Source organism: Colias croceus, chromosome 25 (assembly GCF_905220415.1).
Source record: "Colias croceus chromosome 25, ilColCroc2.1".
Taxonomy (NCBI): Eukaryota; Metazoa; Arthropoda; class Insecta; order Lepidoptera; family Pieridae; genus Colias; species Colias croceus.
The window spans coordinates 5230652-5253918 of record NC_059561.1 but is presented as its reverse complement, the minus strand read 5'-3'; the positions used below and the strand labels follow the sequence as shown (position 1 = coordinate 5253918).

The 23267-nt window shown below is 31.6% G+C and overlaps 1 protein-coding gene and 1 long non-coding RNA gene across 3 annotated transcripts in view; one reads left to right on the top strand and one right to left on the bottom strand.

Annotated features, from left to right (window-relative positions):
- Positions 1-9816, top strand: part of LOC123703186 (Down syndrome cell adhesion molecule-like protein Dscam2) — a 67458-nt gene extending 57642 nt beyond the window's left edge. For both annotated transcript variants that reach the window (XM_045651109.1, XM_045651108.1), the window contains exons 31-32: positions 9203-9280; positions 9758-9816. In XM_045651109.1, coding sequence (XP_045507065.1) covers positions 9203-9280; positions 9758-9786 — 107 coding nt within the window. In that variant the 3' untranslated portion in view covers positions 9787-9816. The remainder of the gene's footprint in view (positions 1-9202; positions 9281-9757) is intronic.
- Positions 9817-11067: 1251 nt separating this feature from the next.
- On the bottom strand, positions 11068-21017 carry LOC123703299. Its single transcript, XR_006752970.1, has 3 exons — positions 20465-21017; positions 20386-20390; positions 11068-11081 (listed from the first exon to the last, which is right to left on the bottom strand). It is a non-coding gene; the product is annotated as an uncharacterized LOC123703299 (long non-coding RNA).
- Positions 21018-23267: the final 2250 nt, after the last annotated feature.

Sequence of the window (23267 nt, the reverse complement as noted above, 5' to 3'; positions counted from 1 at the left end):
TGATATTATTATAGTCTCGTATTCAATGACATGATTATTTTCTTTGTTTAACAAATTAATATTTATATCCCCGCAGATTATTACGTTCTCTTTGCTCGGATAAGATTCAAGTAATGTATGTAAGTCTTCAAGAAAATGAACAATTTTATCCTGTCTTTTAATTTTTGGCGGCCTATAAATACCTATTACGTGCAATATCTCGTCGTTAAAGTGCAGTACAATGGGAACGCACTCCGCCGCTCGCATGGTAACAGCGCGCGCTCGGTTGTCAACCTGTGCGCGGAGCCCCTCCCGCGAGTACACCAGCACGCCCCCCCCGCTACGTCCCTCACGAGTATAACTATTTATATTAAAACCTTTTATATTATAAAAACTTAACATGGAATAATTTATATTTGGTTCGGTTACAATCAGTATATCGATATGGTATATGTAACTATCCAGCGTTAGTAGAAGTTCACTAAAGTTTTTCTTCATTGAGCGAATATTAACATGCAACAAACATATTTTATCTTTGCTTTTGTAGGTATTTTGTATGGTAGATATCCATGTATCAAAACTATTTACTTTAACGGCGTTTATTGAATCCTCAGATATGGATTCGATATTATTTAGAAGGGTCATTATAATGGTGATTTTATACAATATAAATCAGAATAATTAGTAATTTGTGATTAGGTAATTAGATGCCTACATAATAACGCGTTAACCTACTTATTTTTGAGTAAATCACGTATGTCAGATTCGGTTCTCAACCATAAGGACTTGTCGCCTTCCGCCTTTTTTACGAGTACTTTCCCGTTGACCACCCATATGTATTTGTAGGACCCGATGAGCTGCTTCTTCGTATTCCATAGTAGAGATCGTGTGGCTTTAGTTAGATCTTCGTTTATGTAAACTTTATTCAGTTTTGTTCCTCCTGTTACCATGCTGCTGTTAACCTCGGAGAGTTTGCGGCGCTGAGCCAGCCAGTTGTCACGGGTGCCAGTTCCAGAGGTCCTGAAGCCCACGGTGATGGGGGCTGGTTTATCATCCTGCTGCTTTCGCTGCGATACACTTTAATCGATGTTTTTAAGCAGGTTACCTCTCTTCGAAGATAAAATTGATAGACGTCAAATATTGCCTATTAAATTGGCTCGACTATAATAGCTACAACTCTACACAAAACCGCTCTATACAATTTAACTAAATGATCAACCGTCATTCATCACTCTATACGTACATTTAGTAACTTTACCCTCTTATCTTAAAGAAATAAAATAAACTTAAACATTTATTTATTCAATTAGACTTCTTCTAGATGCACTTTTGAATCGTCATTACATATTTTTTTTATATTTACCACCGATTCGGAAATATCTTGGAGAAGAACCGAAACTCCATAGTTCTTTTTAATCATGACAATTTAATTTTACATTCTATGTAACTTATATCTAACTACATAATAAAATCACTTACTAACATCTAAAGCGGATAATAATATTATCAACGAAATCACAAAGAAAACACGCAAAGCAAAAGCATCCAAGACTCAAGAGATAAAACACTTTTCATAGAACAGGGATTTATAGACGATCGGAAATTCAATATTCTTGATGGTTCCGCTGCAGTTTCAACTTGGGTAATAAAAGCGAATACATTGTCACTTCGGGATTGCTATGTACTGGATGGGATAAGTGCATTTTCAACGATATAGATAGATGATTCTCAATGATCTGGTGCTTCTAGGTTCTTAATTCTTTGTTTTATTTGAATTTAATACGATTTTAAAAGTGCTAGTAAACAGCTCGTTGTAGCACTACTAAACAATTCGTGTGGTTAGTGGTCAAACTGGGATCAAGATGGTTATTATAATATGATACAAAATATAAATGATAATAAGATAAGTGATATTGTGTTGTATAAAAGATTTAGAAGAAGGCATTTCTAGATATAGAAACTTGGGTTGTCATGTTATGGAATACTATAGATAATAATTATTTTCTAACATATCAGTGCATTTTTTTAAATCAATAAAACTTAACTGTATACCCTGTTACATTAAGCCACCATCATTATTCTAAATATACGTTAAATTATAACTTTTTTATAGCTTTGAATTCTTCCATATTTCTTATCAATGATACTGCAAACATAACATCCACTTCCCAATAGAACAAAAGACAGTCGAAGCTAATAAATTCAAAGTAATACCCTTCGTTTCCTCAACACGATAATATCCAGGTATTTGTATCCGCGAAGCTGATTCAGCATTCACTAACGGGATCACGTCTGCTTTGAAATATAACCGTCTCCGTTCGACAATTTATCTTCCACCTTCCATTCAAAACGAAACTGGCTGTATTACATTGAATTACGTGTTTACTAGCCAATTGCTACGGCCAAAGAATCATTGATTTGATGCTTTTGTTCCCAGCTTAAACAGTCATGGTCAAACGCAATGGTAATTGGCTAGAGATTTGTGGGTTTAGAGCCAATCGGTCTTTTAATGAAGTCACTTTGTATGCTTTGATCGGTAAGCGCTTTTGTCCGCTTGAAAAACTAATGGAAGGCTGGTCGTTAATCAAAAAACTTGGATGTTGCAATCAGTTAAGCGCTTTACAGCTGCTTGATATACAATAAATATGAGAGCCTTACTCAGTGCGTTGAAAGAAAAGTTAATAGATTTTGATCAGAGCGCTTTTAGGTCAATGAAAAGTCACATATCATGTTATTCAACTGAAGAAACTTTATTATTTGATTGCTTTTAAAAGAATTCAGTTGATATAGTAGAAGTGGAGTGCTCTGCATTGGGTCAACGAATTGGGTCACACACTGGTTTAAACTGTAGCATTTATATTCGAAGTTTCTTTTTACAATTCAATTTAAATCCCTGTCATAACGCGCCTGCAACGCTAGAATATGAGGTCATAGATTTTTCACTTTAGCTGTTATTTCATATATTTTGTCACGTGTTATCATGAAGTGAATACAGTGAAGATTGGAGGTGAAAAGAGCTCATTGCTTAAGAGTTTCTTAAATAACGTTATCGTTGGTTGTCCCAGTTGTTGTTGGTTGTTGTTGTGCTTTATGTAATAAAATAACTTGCATCGATCTAATCAGCCTGTTAATAATATATCCTTGCATAATATATATGATTTTTACCCTCACAACTTGCCCATTTTTAATACTGGAAAGATGTCAAAAGATAATAAAGTCTTAATAATTTTGAGAATATGTCCTCTTTTGTTGGATAAATTGAAGCTTTATCAAACAATTTGACTTAAAATCTGAGATACTAACACAATATTATATTAGTTATTAAGTGTTTGATGTCCTCTCAGTAGTCTTATAAATGGTGAGATGGTAGATTTTCTGGAATTTCTAACACTTTCCTTATAAGAAACAATATCATCAATAAACCCTCTTATTTATAAGGCTTTCTCGAAAGTTCGCCATCTTAGAAGATACAATTTATCCTTAAATGAGGTCATGAAAAATACGATTTTTCTATTCATCTTCATTTAATGTGAATAGTGATAGTAATTTTAGTAGTTACTTTAGTTCAAATGAGATTTTTTTTTCATAATTTAAAGACGATATAAAAATAAAATAAATATTATAGCAAAAGCTGTAAAATCAAGAGAAGCCGGGACATATAACTAGTTTTTAAAAGCATTACCATACAAAATGATGTGCTTCAAATATTACAAATACATTTTATTACAAATGTATATTATAAAGATGCAAAGGCAAATTGCCTTTACACCCCGGGGAAAGTGAACTGTATGGACTGAAATATTGTTTGATTGGACGAATTATATAAGTTTTTAAAGCGAGTGCTTGATGAAACCGCATGTGAAATTTTGAAACAGTATTTTATTATTTCCTTGATAATAAATGGTAACATCACACTGATAGACAATAAATTTCCATCAAATCACAGATAAATAAAAATGATAACTTTTGCTGGTAAACTTAATGTGATGATCGTCATGAAGACATCACTACATAGTATAAAACAAAGTCGCTTTCTCTGTCCCTATGTCCCTTTGTATGCTTAAATCTTAAAAACTACGCAACGGATTTTGAAGTAGTTTTTTTTAATAGATAGAGTGATTCAAGAGGAAGGTTTTAGTATATAATTTATTAGGTTTTAGACAAAGCGGGCGAAGCCGCGGGCGGTAAGCTAGTATTATTATAATGTACTGTTAAATTTGTCATTAATTAGCACACCTACAATAAAACATGTGATATTTTATAAAAAAAATTGTTTATCGATTGTAGACGCTTACAGTTATTTTTTTAAACTTGGCAATTTTTGTCATGAGTTTTAGTGAATTAAAATGCACCTACTTAAAATTTTCGATATTGATCAATACATATTTTTAATTTGGAAGGTGCTAAATAATGTCGTGGTAACTAAAACAGCACTGTAATTAAAATTCTTCGTCAATTCGTCCCAGTGTGCTCCGTTGTACATTTAACGCGAGGTATTTCAACGCGAGGCAAGATTTTAGGATGTGAAGTGTGGGGGGCCGTTCGCGTGACTCGCACTCCTCGCGCTCCTCGCGTCGTTTGTTTTTCGTAACGTGCGCTATGCCACAGTGTAAAATATATCAAAAGTAAATTGTGATCAATTTTTATTATGTAAGCAATGTAAAAGTGTTTGTGTCAGATTGTAAATATAAAAGTAAATAAAGTAAGCATTTACAACTTTATAAACTGAGATAAGTAGGTACTAGGAATTTATTAATTAGCACAACATAATTATGGAAGTACTTGGTGTAACTAATAAATATTACTTGCTGCTACCAGTAGAAGCTTAGAGTATTATAATATTAGAATAGTATAGAGCGCGTGTATTGCACAAATTGCTTAGTGCGCATCGAAGGCAGATGAGCTATAGATACTATAATGTGTGTGTGACAAATAGGGATGGGTAGGTATCAATTGCGTGTTGAGCTATCGATAAGTTATGTAAATAAATATGTAACATAAGAAAATATATTGTTCAATATGTTATTAAAGGAGAAATGTATGAAGAAAGTATAAATATATGTAATTAAAATAATAATGTAAAGTCTTCTATTAATTATAAGTAGTTTAAAAAAAATGTATAATTGAAATATCTGAAAAAACGTGTGGACTTCTTAACTATTAAAATTAAGAAAATAAAAGATCGGGTTTAGTACTATTTTTTAATAATAAATCAAATAATAATAGTATTTAATGTTAAATAAAAATAAGAATTAATTAATAATTTAAAATGAAATAATAAACAATATAAATATATATCAATTTTATACCTATCAAAACCTTCAAAAATCAATTTAGCGGTTAAAATATAATATCGTAACATTACATACTTTACATTTACACTATAATACATTCGCATTCATAATATTAGAAAGTGTATGATACAAAACACAACACAAAATTATTTTTAATATATTTTTAAAAGAGTTTTAATATTAAAGTCAAATATTAATATGTTAAAATATAGTTTTTCTTGTAAACTATCGAGTACAGCGTTGGTCAAGTCACATCACTACGATCACGTGGCGGCAGTAAGGTGTGCGAAGGGTGCGCGAGCGAGCCTGCGCGTGTCCGCCTCCCACTTCCCCTTGTATTTATTATCTAATATCTATTTATTTAATCAGGCATAGTATGGTGCTGAAACGAGACATAGAAGGAGCGTAAATAAACAGAATGGAAGCAACCTTATAACTCAATAAATAAAGTATATTATTTTAAATGTAGTTCCGTTTATAGTAAAAGCCGCTTTGCGTGTTTTATTGTTTCGTCTTTCACATTCGTTACAAAAATTGTGATCGAGTAACGTCTACTGCACTCTTCCTAGTTTATAATGTCAACTAAAAAAAATGAGACACGAAAAAAATCTCAATCGTCACCTAGGAACGTATAAGTGTATAACGTAGAACCTATAATCCCATATAATAATTACCATTCCGTATTCACGGTTTCTGGATTCGAGGCATATATTTTATGGAACATATACCCCGCCAATAAGGAACTTTTACTGTAGTGATTAATAATTATTATAAGTCAATAATCATTATTATTTGACTATTATCAATTATTTTTTAACTAATAATCATTATTGTTTTTTTCCTTAAAATAAACAACTGTAATTAATAAGAATACCCCAAAATTATGCAAATAATACACCAATTATACGTAATAATAATCCATACTAATATTATAAATGCGAACGTAACTCTGTCTGTCTGTCTGTTACTCAATCACGCCTAAACTACTGAACCAATTTGCATGAAATTTGGTATAGAGATATTTTGATACCCGAAAAAGGGCATAGGCTACCTTTTATTGCGAAATATGTACCACGGGCGAAGCCGGGGCGGACCACTAGTATTATATATATAAAACAAATTATTATAAACTAAACTCTTATTTCACAGTAACGCAGCTTTTATCGTTTTGAAATAAAAGCATACGAGGTGAAACTTTATGACCAACTGATATTTTTATTCTGTGTCATCAAGTAACTACGTTTTTATCATATTACTCAATTTACATACCGTTTCTTATAGTTTACTCTTTTTTTTGATACTGACACTGCTTTCTTCCGAATTTTGTTTGTTTTGTTACCCATTTTCAATAATTTATCGTTACTCAAAACGTAAAATCGAGCGGAGATAATTTGACACAGGTCCTACGTTAGCAAGCGCCTGATCAGGACTGGCGGGGTAGCGGGCAGCGCGGTTTGTAAAGAAAACGCTGGGCAACGTTAAGTTCTGAGATATAATATGTATTTAATAATTACAGGGCTTCAGTAGAAAACCAAAATTTAGCACGTTTTCTGCAGTACATCAAAATACATATCCTTATATAAAAATTATTTCCAAAATCAGAAATTTCATTAATAAATAATTCGTTTTCGATCTTTATTTTAGCCTATTTTTATGATTTTATATGATCGACCAAAATACACGTGGTTGTGTAACAAATTAGCACACTTTTTAGGAAATATCTTGAAGTGTATTGATTATTTTTTCTAGAAGCGTCATATAATTGCAAATACATGAAAAATTTGATCTTGCAAACCAATTTTACTCCGCTTCGCTGAAAGGACTCCCCTTAACCCGAAAACCAGCAAAAGTTTGGATTGCTCACTTGTAGTTTTAACTGATTAATTATCCCAAACCATCATGCGTTGAAACTTTGTCTCATTTGAACTGTCTTGTCTGTCTGTAATGAACAAAGTTATATTGACGTTGTAAGTAATTGCTCTCTGTTGGCTTAGCATTTTGGATCTCGAGTCTTGTATAAGGCTACCAAATTTTCTTAACTTTAAGTTGTGTGCAATTTGGTTGGTTTATATTTTACTAGCTGTTCCCCGTGGTGTTACCCGCATTGCTCCGCTCCTGTTGGTCTTAACATTATGATATATAGCCTAAATAATATAGCCTTCGTCGATAAATGGACTATCTGACACCGAAATAATTTTTCAAATCGGACCAGTAGTTTCTGAGATTAGCGCGTTCAAACAAACAAACAAACTCATCAGCTTTATAATATTAGGTTAGATTTATATTATATTGCAGTGCATTTTGCCCACCCTTGATAAATTATATTCCTGAGTCAGACCTTTCCACAGAACATGTGGCCGGATCTATCTCCGGCCGTGTTGTGGTTACATCTCTCGTCAAATTGTACTAGATTGATTAGTTGTACAGTGAATTATCAAGTATAGTTAGAGCTAAAATGCTTAAAGTAATAACATACTACTTAAGAAGAACGATAAAACTAACAACAATTTACAATAACACAAAAGTACATTCAACTAATAACATTAACTACTTACTATTACATTACCTAAACCACTACTAGTATACATTATCTGTGCCATCGTCTTAAAAAAAAGTAAACAATATCGCTAATGTAGAAGCCGAACGCGTTCCCTCCATCAATCTTGTTCTAATTTAATAAAATTAATGACTTTGTTCGTTCCATTTAACTTCTCGGCTACTTCGCGCCTTATCTGCTTCTGAAGCACTGATTGATCGAACCTGGATATTGTTGGTACTCCATCCATCTTCATTGTGTGGAGTTTTTGGGATGCTCAATACTTAGGTTGTTCGATCATTTTTTTCATAGACAAAAGAGGTTAATGCCACAACACTGAAAAAGAAATAATTAAATATAAAAAGAGTTTGAATTTCGAATTCTTTAATGTAGCGGCAATTTCTTGAGCGGACTTTTTTTATGCAGGGCCAACTGATGTTAAGTGGTAATATTATACCTAGATATATTATATTCATGCTCCATGCTTTTACAGAAAATTTTCAAAAATCTATCTTGATACTCGTGATAAATCAAACAAAACTAAATTAAGCTAACTACATCCAATAGGAATAAATAAAGAAGAACTTGTTACACGTGGCCTTTAGCCTCCGCGTTTATAAAAATAAACAGTTTTTTGTAAATAGAAATAGATGAATGAATTCCAAAACATGAAACGAACGTCATTCATACGTTTCTCTAAGTCATGTGTCAAATCCTACTTGAATATTCAAAGGAAACTCCCATGGAAATGAAATGTATAAGAAAAAGCCTATGTCACTCTCTAATCTCCTACGTATCTTCAAATACAAGAATAAATTGATAAAATAGCTCCTTTTAGGCATGAAAGAAAGACAATCAAAATAATAAACTTCCGCATTTATAATATTAGTAAATATTAGTAAAGACCGAATAAGGATTATAAAGATTAGAAGACCTCTGTAGGTTTTAGGGTGCTTTTCCACCAATATTGTGCAAGGATGTATAACGAGGAATGTGTTTGTAAGTAACCAATCATATCGCCTCATTTTGTTTGAAGTTTGATGCGTTTAGCTCTACTGTTGGTTATTTACAAACACATTCCTCGCACATTATTGGTAGAAAAGCTCCCTTAAAGTATGCAACAAAATATAATACACTAGCTGTGCCGCGCGGTTTCACCCGCGTGGCTCCACTCCTGTTGGTCTTAGCATGATAATATATAGCCTATATTACTCGTGGATAATGTAGCTTTCGAATGGTGAAAGAATTTTTAAAATCGGTCCAGTAGTTCATGAGCCTATTCATTACAATCAAACAAACAAACAAACAAAGTTTTCCTCTTTATAATATTATTGTAGATTTTGTTTTTATTTAGTGTTATGTTAATTAATAACTGTTTTTCTTTTCCCAACAGAGACGAGTTTTCAGACACGTTCTGAATCTGATGACAGCGATAGTACTTCGAAAGCAACTGTGTCTGCCATGTCTAGACGTAAGTCATATTTCTCGTACATTATAGTTGTATTCTTGTTGTGTAATTTGGTCGGTTTATATTTTATATTTTACTAGCTGTTCCCTGCGGTTTTACCCGCATTGCTCCGCTCCTGTTGGTCGTAGCGTGATGATATATAGCCTTAACCTTCCTCGGTCAATGGGTTATCTAACAACGAAAGAATTCTTCAAATCTGACTGAGATTAGCGCGTTCAAACAAACAAACAAGCTCTTCAACTTTATAATATTAGTATAGATAAAAAGGTAATCTGTAGTTTTCATAGTTTAGTTAAACTTATAAATGAACTATTTTTTGATGACTCTACAATTTGATGAAATGAAATAATTAAGTAATTAACTTTGAAACATAATGTGTTTATATTCGTATGCGTATATGAGTGTGTGTAAAATGTAAATATTGTTACCATTGTGATTTATTTGGATAAATTTATTTAATTCTTTTTTTTTCCTTCACAGGTCACTGCCGAACTCCACACCATAGATAATAAAATAAAATAAAATACAAATATATTATATACTTCTGTTTTATTAAAAATATACCATATCATAAGAAACTAAAGTTAATATAACATTTATTTTTAATTTTAAGCCGATAATTTTAAAGTAAATGTTTAGGAATTAAAATAAATGTTTTTTGGATTCGAGTTTATTTCATATTAGTTTTCTTTTTCAAATATACTTATAAAGTATTAAATGAATTATATGATTTTTCAATTCGATTCTAGTTTTAAGAAGATTGTTTGGGTTATTCATATTTTTGTCTAATTAGATTAGCGTTTTATTTTGTGTAAATAATAAAAAAACCTTAGTAGTGTTATCCAATCGTATTATCTTTGTAAAAGACTGATGTTTCTATAGTCATAAGTATTAAAATGTGTTTGTGCCAAATATTTTAAACTTTACATATTTTTAAATCTGAAAAATGTGTTTTTATTAACGCTCATACAAATTTTACAGCTCCATATCTTTCCCTATTTGTTTTTGCGACTAAAAAGCCTTTGAGCATGAGAAATAATGTCTAATCTATCTCTTTGATAAAATTCATTGAAATAGTGTTGAAAAACGGAACAATGAAACGCATTCGTGTACCTAATAACTGAAAATATATGCAGATTCAGGTTTCTAATATATACTATTACATTATATTTGCATGTAATCTTTATCATAATGTGCTATACATTTATTTTTATTAAACGACGATAATAAGTGGTACCGAATATTTATCTATTGTTTTTTGAAACAATATATTTCAATCATGTTTGATTAGATAAAGACGCCAATTTTTTTGATCTATTTCAATGTTATAAGAGAATTGTTTAAATATGTCTAGGTAGCAATAGTTTACCTATAGTCATTATTTTTATTAGCACTTTGTGTCTTCTCGGATTTAAATTGTGTACTAAATTGTGTAATATTAGGTATATTGATGAAAACTAGACAAAAATTCGTTCACTTTTGTTGGAAGTAGATGTGATGAAAATTTATAATTTTTCTCGTCTTGTTTTCTATTAATATTCTGAAATAATTTGCCCATTACATAGAAAGTTACCCTTTGAGTATATATCTAGTCACTGTAATAAATAGGTATTTTGTTGTTAATCTACTTACTGTATGTCGTAATAAATGTTTGAAATTTTTTATGTGTTTTATTTTATAATCTTAATTTATAATATCCTCTTCGCTTATTTACATAGAAAATTTGAAAATATATTATGACTAGGTACTACTATATTATGCTGACTAATTTTAAAACAAAAGTAACTCTGTCTGTCTGTCTCTTCTTCAAACTGAACCGATTTGAATGAAATTTTGTACAGAGACAGCTTAAGACCTGAGAACGGACAGGTTTTAGCCCAGAAATTCCACTGAAACGGGAACTGAGAGTTTTTCTTTGACTACGCGGGCGAAGAAGGGCGGGAATCTAGTGTAAAATAAATTAAAAAATACGTATTATTAATTTGTATAACTTTTAGAATTTGTATGTTACAAAGACTCTAGTACGCACTTGTAGGGTTCTATTTTTTGAAACATAATACATAAGACTCTAATAAAACCACATATTATAAAACTCAACTCATTTGTACAAAGAACAATCTCTATTTGAGACACAAGTAACAACTATAAAAGTGAGAGCAAACTTCAAACATCAGACTTCATATACAGAAAACGTGATAATTCCCAAACGTCCCACGAGTAAACTGAACTAATACGTTAAATATAAATCATACAAACCCTTGAGGAATTAATGCAACTAACTGACTTTTTATTACGGTAACTTTGTAAGGGTCAGCTCACACGTGACGCCGGCCCACGTACGAAATGATGGCCATTAAAAACTCCTTCGTGTTTACAAAGTACGTGGACAAAAATTATTACGATCCTTTTTTAGGGTTCCAAATAATACAAGGAAAAAATGGAACCTTTATACGATCACTTATCCGTCTGTCTGTAACCGTTATGTTAAAACCCATTATGTCAGGAACCGTATAGGTATCTATCAAACTGATACATATTAAAACTTAAGTCTACGGTCCCTTGAGGCTGAGAAAAAAATCAAACTTATAAGCCAACGCAATCAAAAGATACAGCCGTTTATGCTGCAAATTTTCACAGATTTCGACATTCACAAGCAAATCAAAACCTACAGGGTTACTTCTCTTGAATACAGAGAAAGTGGTCTTGAAATTTGGTAAAAGCAATATCTTATAACACAGATTAAGAAAAAAATGCAAAAAGCATTTTGACATAATAAAAAAGGTTTGTTCAGAGCTCTCTATGCGCGAGTTCGACTCGCACTTGACCGGTTCTTCTAGTGAAGAATTCGTTTTCAAATTACGTATGGCTTGGCTCGACCTGGGTTCTCTTCTTTGTGATCGAAATTTAATAAATATGATGTAATCGTTGGAGGATAAAGCGGGAAAATTAATAAGGATCGATCTTTTTGTTTTTGAAAACCATAGTTATTTTTTCCATAAGTATTTTGAGTTGCGAATTGTTTCAAGTATAAAAATGATTCATCATTAAACTACAAATTAATTATTATCAATATAATAAACATTGAATTAAAAGAAAACTTGAATATAGGTACCTTTTACATGTACTTTTACCAGGTAAATTATACAAAGGCTTTCCTTCAAAGAACACGTTGTTTTAGAGAAACCTACCGTTTCCAGAAATCACTGTATTTAATTTTGCTGAAAGCGTTGCGGTTTGCGCTCTCTTAGAGTCCATTCCCAAAGAAACATTCCTTACATACTGTAAAAATACATTTTACTTATTAAGTTGAAACGCAGTCTATATGAAACCGCTTTCCTAACCTAAAACTCCAGTGAAGCAGACGTTGAGCCCCCTAAATCAGCCACAGAGCGTAAATAAATAAGTTGAGACGCCCGTAAATTTCAGTTAAAACTACGCTTTTATTCCCCTATGAACTGCCGAATGTTCAGTTTCAATTTTACTTTGCGAGCGTGCCGGCATAATATATATATACTATATATTTGTTATAAAAACTCAATTCGGATTTTTAATGGTTTGGTAGTGTATAAGCGGAATGACTATTACGAAAGCTAGAGTTTGATGTCTAACACCATTAGTTCTTATAAGATATACCTACGTTTAGATCTAGACATAATTACCTTCCTAGACTAGACTAGAATGATCCATGAATATTCTTCTTATTGAAATATTTTGGTATTGCGAATATTACGAACCTTACTGCATGGTCATTTTGAAGTTAAAAAAGAGCGTGTGTGCCGACGGCACGTCTCAGAAGTAAAACTTCTTTTGCAAGATTCAAAGATACCAAAATCGTCACCTTAGTCCATGACGTGACGGTATTGCTTGGAATTTTACTCTTAACGCGCCTAAAGAAGTTTCACTTCAAAAATCTTGAACCATAATAATCATAAGTGCCCTTCTTCCTAATTATCCACTAATTTTTGCCAGATAAAGCGTCCTTCGACCCACTTATAATTATTCACAGTGATTTATAATGTAGTTATGGGTCTGAAAACAACAGGAAGGGTTGTATGGGTCTTAAATAAATTAGGTAATTCATATTTAAATACATACAATCTAAGCATACAATAAACGATTGGAGAAATAAAATTTGCTGGACCGTTGTGATGTGCAAAATATGAATTTCTCAAACCAGTAGATGTAACTAACAGTTCTAGAGTAAATCCAATCACATTTATTTTGTTTTAGTTCTAACCCTAATGTATGTATATGTATGTATGTGTATGTAGGTTTATGTATGTAGGTATAATAGGGATGTATATAATATGTTCTCTGTGTTTATACTACTTTATTTATGTATTTTAAACTTTATAAATGCACCTCTTGCCTATAAACGAATACTTACACTGTTTTTCCTTGACCACCAGGTTGTCTGGAAGAGATCGCTGTCTTAGCGATAAGACCGCCTGTTGTGCTCAACTGTGTCTATTTATTTTATATACTGACTTTTGGAATTTTTATTTATTGGTGCACAATAAAGTATTTTTGTTGTTGTTCATGTTGTAACCCGGGAAAATTCCTGATTTCTAATTTAGCTAAACATAAAGCGCCTTAAAACACCAAGTTTAAAAATTTGTAAGGTCTAAAAACTTTTTAAATGGGAATTTCACGCAAGTGTGCTTCAAAGTCTAAATTTAGTAAAGTTTGCTGCTGGCCCTGACCGAACAAAATAGTGCATTGCGCCATCATAACTCGACTTAGGAAGGCTTAAACTTTTAATATGTACTAGCTGTGTGTAGTGCTGCTACTTGTTGTATTATTTTAACGTGTACGTGTACGTTAAGATAAAGATAGTTACGAAAACGACACAAAGATGAGAATAAAGTACGCTGTGATCCAGTTTTTGTGGAATTTCGATGTTTTAGGATCTGCTCAATGTTGTCAGTGTTTGTGAATTAATCACTACATAGTATAAAAACAAAGTCGCTTTCTCTGTCCCTATGTCCCTATGTCCCTTTGTATGCTTAATTCTTTAAAACTACGCAACGGATTTTGATGCGTTTCAAGATCCGTTTCAAGAGGACGGTTTTAGTATATAATTTATTAGGTTTAAGACAAAGCGGGCGAAGCCGCGGGCGAAGCCGCGGGCGGTAAGCTAGTTTATGATAAATTACTTGGATCTGCTGTAAGCTGTAATTTTGTAACTTTCGTAGGTCCACCTTCCAAGCCAGCGGTCGTGGGCTCGATTCCCACCCGGGGAATATATTTGTGCGATTAACATAGATATTTGCTCTGTGTCTGGGTGTTAATCATCTATATTAGTATTTATTAAAAAAATAAAAAATGTACATATTGTATTTTTATCAGCCATCTGGTTTCCATAACACAAGCGAAAGCTTATTATGTGAAAAATTGTCCTGAAAAATTTTAAATGTTATAAAAATAAATTATTGAAACCAATACAATAAATATACAATTAATTATTATTAACTAGAGGCCTTACTAATAAAAAGTTAAACAATGGATAAATTTCAACCATTTTCTACCATAGCTGTGTCCTGCTCTTGCTCATATGAAACGTCAATCATAAAAACAAGACATGTTATTGCAATAACTAATCTATTGCATAGCAAATGGGTAACATTTTATTAGGTCTTACCGTATGTGTAGTTATTACGAACTGACCTACAACAAAACACAATTCAGTAGAAAATAAAATGAAATTAGCTAAATACTCATGATATTTTAGAAATTCACACACGAAGGCCTTTAATCAAGTTAAATTTTCACTTCGTATGTTGAGATGAGAAAATTTCGCTCTAATTTTTTTATATTTCAGTTGAAAGTTATTAAAGTCGGGTTTTTAAGTTATGATATGCATGCCTGTTAGATATTTATTTTGTCAAGAACTTTCATCCTAAAAATAACATACAGTTTCTGCGCGCGACTTTGCACGCGTGGCATATTAAAAAATGCCATTTCATAAATATGCGCAGGTTTTTGTGATAGAGTAACAAACATGCTACTATATTATTATTATTATTTATTATTATCATACACATATAATATCATTGTTATATCAGTATTTATGTAGATGAGAAAAGAATTCGAATAACTCTCATCAATTATCATCAAACATTAATCATTATTTCAATTTTTTAATTAATACAGAAATCACGTTAATTTGTCATCTTCATCGTTCCTGTTCCCGTGCATTTCCGGGATAAAACCTATCATATTATTAAATCTCTTGCAAATTCGGATAACTTGATAAATTATTAGAATTTTCAATAAAATCCCATAAAAAGAACTGAAAAAATTATATTAAATTTACCTTACCCATGTAAAACATAAAAACTTTATCTTCCAGCCTTCACGCAAGAATAAACTAAAGTGAATAATATGAAAAATAAGTGACGCGCGAATTTCCACCTTCAAACATTGGTTCCATGGACTTTTCTGTTCGCAAATATTATTCATAAATGCGTTAGGTGACTGTAAAATTCAAGGATAAAGCTTCCGTATAAGATTTAATATAAGTACATGATTCCCTTACTTCTTAACTTATACTTTCATCGAAACTTTTGAATTCTTCGTAACATTTTCATAACATTAAGTAGGTATGTAATGTATTGCCGTACACTTTGAATATAAAACTAAAAATTGCTATGAATTTCAGTAATGCAAAAAATAAATATTTGTTATATCTATATATATAAAAATCAATGCCACTTTTCGTTGTAATTCCATAACTCGAGAACGGCTGAACCGATTTCGATAATTCTTTTTTTATTATATTCCTTGAAGTACGAGGATGGTTCTTATGTAGAGAAAACGTTAATATGTACCACGGGCGAAGCCGGGGCGGACCGCTAGTTATTTTATGTTATGTTTTTGCATATTCTTATAAAAATTAAATTTCTATAAAAAATGTTATAATATGAAACACTTCTTTTTTATAAATATTCAAAAAAATACAAAGTAAGCTAAGAAAAAGTATGGTTTTTAGTAACCCATAAAAATAATGCAATAAAAAGGCTTTTATCCTTTTATAGGTGCCCCTAAAATCTTTGCTCCGCAGAGGTTTTACGTAAAACTAAAAATAGGTGACCCGGACTCAAGTAACATATGCTTTTGAACTGGCAACTGGAATTTATGGTCCAACAACGCTTATTTTAGTACCGTAGCATACTGTTCCATACTTGTTACCACAGCTTGTTACATACTATTTTTTTTTTCAATTATGGCAATGACCGAAGATTTTTGGCCAGTGTCAACTTAAAACCGGCCTGGTTTCGACGCGGAGGAATATTGAAATTGTTATGATATTCCATTTTCAAAACTTTTTTTTTTCTCTTTTTATTGATAACTGCCAGTTTGTGTTTATTTTATCTACAGCAGGGATTGGTTTTTATAACCTACTATATGATATACCAGGGTTTACTAGTACTACTACGGTGTACTAGGCTATTTTTATTTGAATGTAGAGGCAGGGATGTAGGCTATGTAATATTTAAAAAAATGTTAATAAAATACTGGATTGTTCTCTTATCTCTATATATCTTAATATTACATTTACATACTTATTTAAAAATAACCAGAAAAATTATATTGTAAGTCCCCGATTATCCTGATTTGATTTGATGTTTTTCTCTGTACTCAATATTTTAATATCATACTTTTATGTATTTAGGTATAACGATAATTAAGAAAGTAGATACTTGAAAAGTACATAATATTACCAAATGAATGTGTGAATAAAAAAGTGAAATCCGGAATCGTTTAAATCTCAAATTCTTTAATAATAATTTAACTTTAAGTAGGTACGTTCTTTATCGAAAGGAAAACGACTTATGGACTTAACTTAGATTACTTTTCGCTTCGCCTTTGCTCTAGAAATTCATTATGGTAAGAAAAAGGTTCACGTATTTTACAAAGTACGTAATACATTGCTGCATTTGTAAGATAGCAAACTCGTTGTTCAAAACAAAAGCAGCATTGGATGCGTTGAAAATTGTAATTCTATAGAATCTTTTACCGTGGTAGAACTTTTAATCCGATTAACTTAATAGCACTTACTAGCGATTTCTATTGCAGACTTTTTTACTACATTAAGAGATGAATATTTTATTTCAGATTTCGATCTCAATTATTGTAGCAAATAAATATTGAGATTGTTATTTATTTTTAATAAATATGTGGAGGTAGATACATTAATGAATCGAGGAATCATATGATTTAAGATAGCGATTTCAGACTATTTATTTCTGAAACTAAATTTGTTTCAGTGTTACACTATAAAAAGTATATTTTAGTTTATTCATTGAAATATTTAATAAGCTCAAACTCAAACTCAAACATTTATTTATTCAATTAGACTTCTTTTAGAAGCACTTTCGAATCGTCATTACATATTTTTAACATTTACCACCGATTCGGAAAGCAGTATCTATGCCCTATGGAGAAGATAGGAAGGATGTAAAGCTACGAAAGTCTTTTCCTAATAAAAAAAAAGTTTATTTCCATGGGCCCCGGCCTTCCTCCTACTTTTATAGCATATTTAAAACCGTGTATATGAACACAAATAAAGTAGGTAGGAAAATAAATGAAATAATACAATAGCAATAAATACGTAGTTATCTAAATTTTTATCGCAACGTAACCCAGATGTTCATCCATACTAATATTATAAATGCGAAAGTAACTCTGTCTGTCTGTCTGTTACTCAATCTCGCCTAAACTACTGAACCAATTTGCATGAAATTTGGTATGGAGATATTTTGATACCCGAGAAAGGACATAGGCTACTTTTTATTGCGAAATATTTAATGTAAATAGCTAGTTATTTAATTTTATGTCAGAAATAAAACTACGATTAACTTATTTTTTAAATCAGATATCAAGACCCTGTTCAATTTACAGAAATGAAACAGTTCAACAAAGTTAGTTTAAAATTCGTAACTGGAACAATAAGCTTAAATGGATATTCCATGACTATTTGCCTAAAGGTACAGAAAAAAGAAAGCTTCGTTCGATTTATAGCTCAAGTGGCCAGAGTAATGAAACTGAATAATGCATGCCGATGAATATTGCCCGTGGCTCTAGGGTTGTCACTTACACACTATGATATTAACTACGTACATAATTTTTCGCGATAGATGAGATCTTTCAAGATTCATCAATATAAACATTATAAATATTTCTAAATCTGAGGAAAAGCACTTCTAGTAGACCCCTAGTTTCGTAAGAAAATGTGTGCGTGTACTAATGTACACACGTAAGAAGTGAAACTTCTTTGACCTTATTTTTCAAAAAATAATTTACTATAATATTCAACTTTACAGAAATACGTCAAATCACGCGTGGTAGGGATAAGAAAAAGATAAGCGCGTAACGGAAAAATGTCACGCGTAACGAAAAAATGTTATGCTAAATTTTTTCCAACCCCGATAAAGAAGTTTCACTTGATAAATGGTTGTGTTTGAATTTGTATAAAAGAAGCATAACAATTAATTCGAGATAAATGTGCATAAAAAAGAAGACAACATAGATAATTTCGTAGTACTCAATCACATTATAAAAATAAAACTAATCAAATGTCAGACAATCTGTTTTATTTCCATGGTCGATTATTCGATCCATTTGTACTTTTTTTTAATCATACATATTTGTAGCAACCCTATTATTAGTCCTTTTCGGCAACGCAACAACACAACTTTTACCTACCACAATATACCTGTACATTTTATTCTTAAAGGTTTTTTCACAGGCGCTTGATTATATCATAGTACTTAACGAAAATATTAGACTTGGTTTATGCTGATCAATAAGGTAAGCAGTAACAGTGTCAAACACCTAAACCATCAGGTGTATTATCAGCAAAGAGTATAACTGAATCAATCTATACATGAAAAATAGTATTAATTAATTGGGAGCAGCCAAAGCAGCCCTGAAAATATATGGAGCTTTTAAAGTCTAGCAAGTTTATTTAAATACATTACGGAAAAAACTTTTTTCTCATCCATCCAATTATTTTAATTATGTAACACAAAACTAATTTGATCTAAATATTTCTGTCGAAGAAAAAGCAGAGTTTTATGGGCATCATTAATTAAACGGGCATAGTACGCAAGTAAGTTAGTACCTAATCACGACATATTATAATACACTTTTTAAGTTTATTTAGCATTCAAACCGTTAACTTTAAATGAAACCCAAAATCAAACATTCATTCAACTAAACTTTGTTCAAAAGCGCTTGTAAATTGTCAAAATACGTAATTTAATATTTACTTTGATTGCATTTGATTGAAACTGTAGACACAATTTACGATTGTAAAACTAAATTACTTTATTTATTATATATACTATTTTCAACTTGTAGTTTTCCAAAAAATGGCGTGAGCTAATCCCCAACAAATCCTGGAAAGTGACAGCCCTACACTAAGTCCATAAGGGAGAGAGATCACACAGCGATTAGGTTTTCATGAGCCTCTGAGTTCTTATCGATGTGAATGATAAGTATCAAGCCGCGGCTTTATTAACCTTATATCCCTCTTCATCAAAGGGTGAAGATTCTGGGAAATTAATCAAGATGTACTTGAAAAGGTCACGTTTATGTAAGGGTGATTCCCGCGTTTTTTGAGCGGAAAATTTAAGAGAAAAATTCTTATGTGGGCGCGAGTAGACTGTGATAGTTTTTTTTTTTTTTTTGTAATATTAGAACTGTTTACATATTTAGAACTAAATAATAATGTGTACTACACTATACAATTAAAATTGATAGCATGTAATTGTATTTTTAATTAATTGTAACAATAAATAAACAAAATCAGAAAATAAATGGAACAGATAAATCACTTTCAAAATGAAATCAGTAATTTCAGTTCTTTCTCATAATATCAGTTATTATTAACTTTATTCATACAAACACATAAATACTTACATTTTTACCTTTATCAGATCTAGATAATCTAAAAAAATCTTAATTTATAACTATCTAATCTTAAGTTAAAACAGAATATTGAAACAATGCACATTTTCTACTTCAGCATAATTTATCAATTCCCCACTTCATACTGTTTAAAAAGCTTTTAAGCGAATTTGAATTTTAAATTTTCTAGCAACTCTCACTCCTCAGTTTTAAAGTTTTTTTATTATTATTTTTATCACTAACCATCCGTTTATTATAATTATTTAATAATACATAATACACCACTATTTTTTAATCAGTACATAAAATTTTACAGGGTGTTAAGTACCTTTAACCAATCATATTTGTGTAAGAAATAATTAAAAACACTAACAAACAGAAATGTCCCAAAATTGTCCACATAAATATGTAAAAATTGTTAAACCTATTCTTAGTCAATGACCCACACTAGGTATTGTGTTGTAATTTTCTAGCGTACGATTTCGAATAGGTCCGCTGGACAGCTCCATTGATAAATTCCGGCAAACTCGCGTCGAAGCTCGCCATCCTTCACCCCGCCACCCCCTTTCCCTCTGTGGCCTGCGCCCGCGTCGCAGTTCGCAGTTCGCAGTTCGCACCCCAACGCCGAACGCGTTGCGACAACGGACAAACAGTGCCTAATTGTTAGCGGAAGTGAAAACTTGCTTTTTTTCGTCGCGTTTGTTTACGTTTTTCCTGGTACAATATCATATCAATTCATATCACGGGATTATGTACTTATGCTTCGTGCGTTCTTTTTGAGTGGAGAAAATGCGAGTGCAGCAGTACGTATGTACAGATAAATAGTACCCGAGTCCCGAACGCTCGATCGCCAAATGTACGAACCGTCGTGGTAAATGCTTACCAGCAGGCGTTGTCACAAAATGCTAACGTGTAATGTACTAGCGTATTTTTAAGAGGATCGACGTAGTACGAATGTCGAATAACGCTGCGGTTCATGAATTTCTCACAGCGGAGTTTGGAAGTCAGTGGATCGGTCGAGGCGGGCCTGCTGCTTGGCCTCCTCGCTCACCTGGGGCCTTAGACAAAGTAACAATTACAAAACGATAACGAAGTTAGAAATCGCAAAAATGTATGGGATTGACATACGCCGCGTTAGATCACGTGGTCTATCTAATGTCAATCCCATACATTTTTGCCTTTTCTAACTTCGTTATCGTTTTTTAATTGTTACTTTGTCTAAGGCCCCTGATCTCACACCCTTGGACCTCTTTTTGTGGAGTGAAATTAAGTGAACAAAAGTGAGCCGGTTAGTGTCGAACAATAATTAAAACAGCGCATATTGGATGAAGTGAAAAGACAAAAAAACATACCTACTTACTTCTCTCGTTAAAAAACAATTTAATAAAACGTGCACGTCTGTATTGATAATGGTGGTGGACATTTTGAAGGACAATTTTATTATTGAAATACTTGTAAGGTTAGTTAAGATAATTGTCAATACCAGCTGATTCTAACTTCACACGCCAAAATCGTTTTTTCTTTCAATACAGATTAGGTATTGTAAAAACAGCTGATTCTAATTTCTTAAACACGCCAAAATCGTTTTTTCTTTCAATACAGAGTAGGTATTGTAAAAAACAGCTGGTTCTAACTTCTTAAACACGCCAAAATCCTAAGTTCATTACAGATTAGGTATTGTAAAAAACAGCTGATTCTAACTTCTTAATTTATACGTCAAAATTCGATTTTGATATTGTTTGTTTTGTAATTGCATACCTACGTACCTACCTATTTAATTTATTGTAAAAAAGTAATTATTCCGGTCCTAAGCCCGGATGAAGTATGAAGGGGAGATTTGAATTTAGGAAATTAAAATAAATAAAGTTAGTAACTACATCTCTTGTTTCATTTTATTGCCCAAGGTTAGGTAATACTATCAATGAATAAGTGAATGAACTCTGCAATGTGTCTATGATTTTAGTGAGACTTTCTTAAATAAACAAATGATTATATCTTTGCTATCTATCGATATTATGTAATTCTAAAATCATGATCACGATAATAAAGTATTCGCTAACATGTCCTTAAAGTTTTTGTACTGATTTAAAAATAGTGGTGTATATCCTACTAATATTATGAATATGACAGTTTGTGAGGATGGATGTTTGTAACACTTTCAACAAAAACTACTGGACGGATTTGGATGAAACTTTCCAGTAATATAGGTTTGATACATGAGCTTTGAGCTTTAGAAATACATGATTTTGTCCGCGGATGAAACCGCTCGGCACAGCTAGTAATTAATAAACTCTGCCTCATATATTTTTATACCCCATACATTAATGCAATTTTCTTTACAAAAACGGAGTTAGAAACTACTTAATTAGATTTCTCTACTAAACCAACTTGAAACTCATTTTAAAAATACATTAGCATCATGTTTTGAAAACCTTTCACGAAACCCAAATATTTCTATTTAATTTCAAAATATTTCTCATATAAAAATAAGATATAAGAATTTCACATCACTACACATTTTAATATAAAACATGCAAGCAGATGAAAGTTTAAAAGTTCGTAATTTCATTCTAAAATGAATTTAAAATCTAGATATTTTTACACGGTTTCTATGGAGCGTGGCTAGAGCTACGGGCGACTAATTAGTTATTTTTTTTTTCTTTATTCTCATTAAGAAATCTTCAATTAACCCAGCTATATTGTCGTTGGAAAGTTAATTTTCCAGTTTTCCATTAGAGTTCACCGGGATTCACTTGGGAATGTTTAATTTGTTTTTCTCGACGTTTAAGAAATGTTATAATCAGGTTAGAAAAGTTTTGACTGTTGTGCTTTATAAATGATATTTCTTTGTCCAACTTCGGTCATCAGCCTTGGGCATATTTTGATAGATATTTACCGGGAGTAAGTAATCAATAATATTCAAAGTAAAGTGTTTTCTCTGAGTGGCTACGATAGATAAAATTCTAACTAAAATAAAAATAGAAATACACAATGGTTTCATATTATTTAGTAACCATTCATAATTATTTATTATCACATTTAAGTTCGAAGTAAGAAACCAATATTAAAGTAGTGA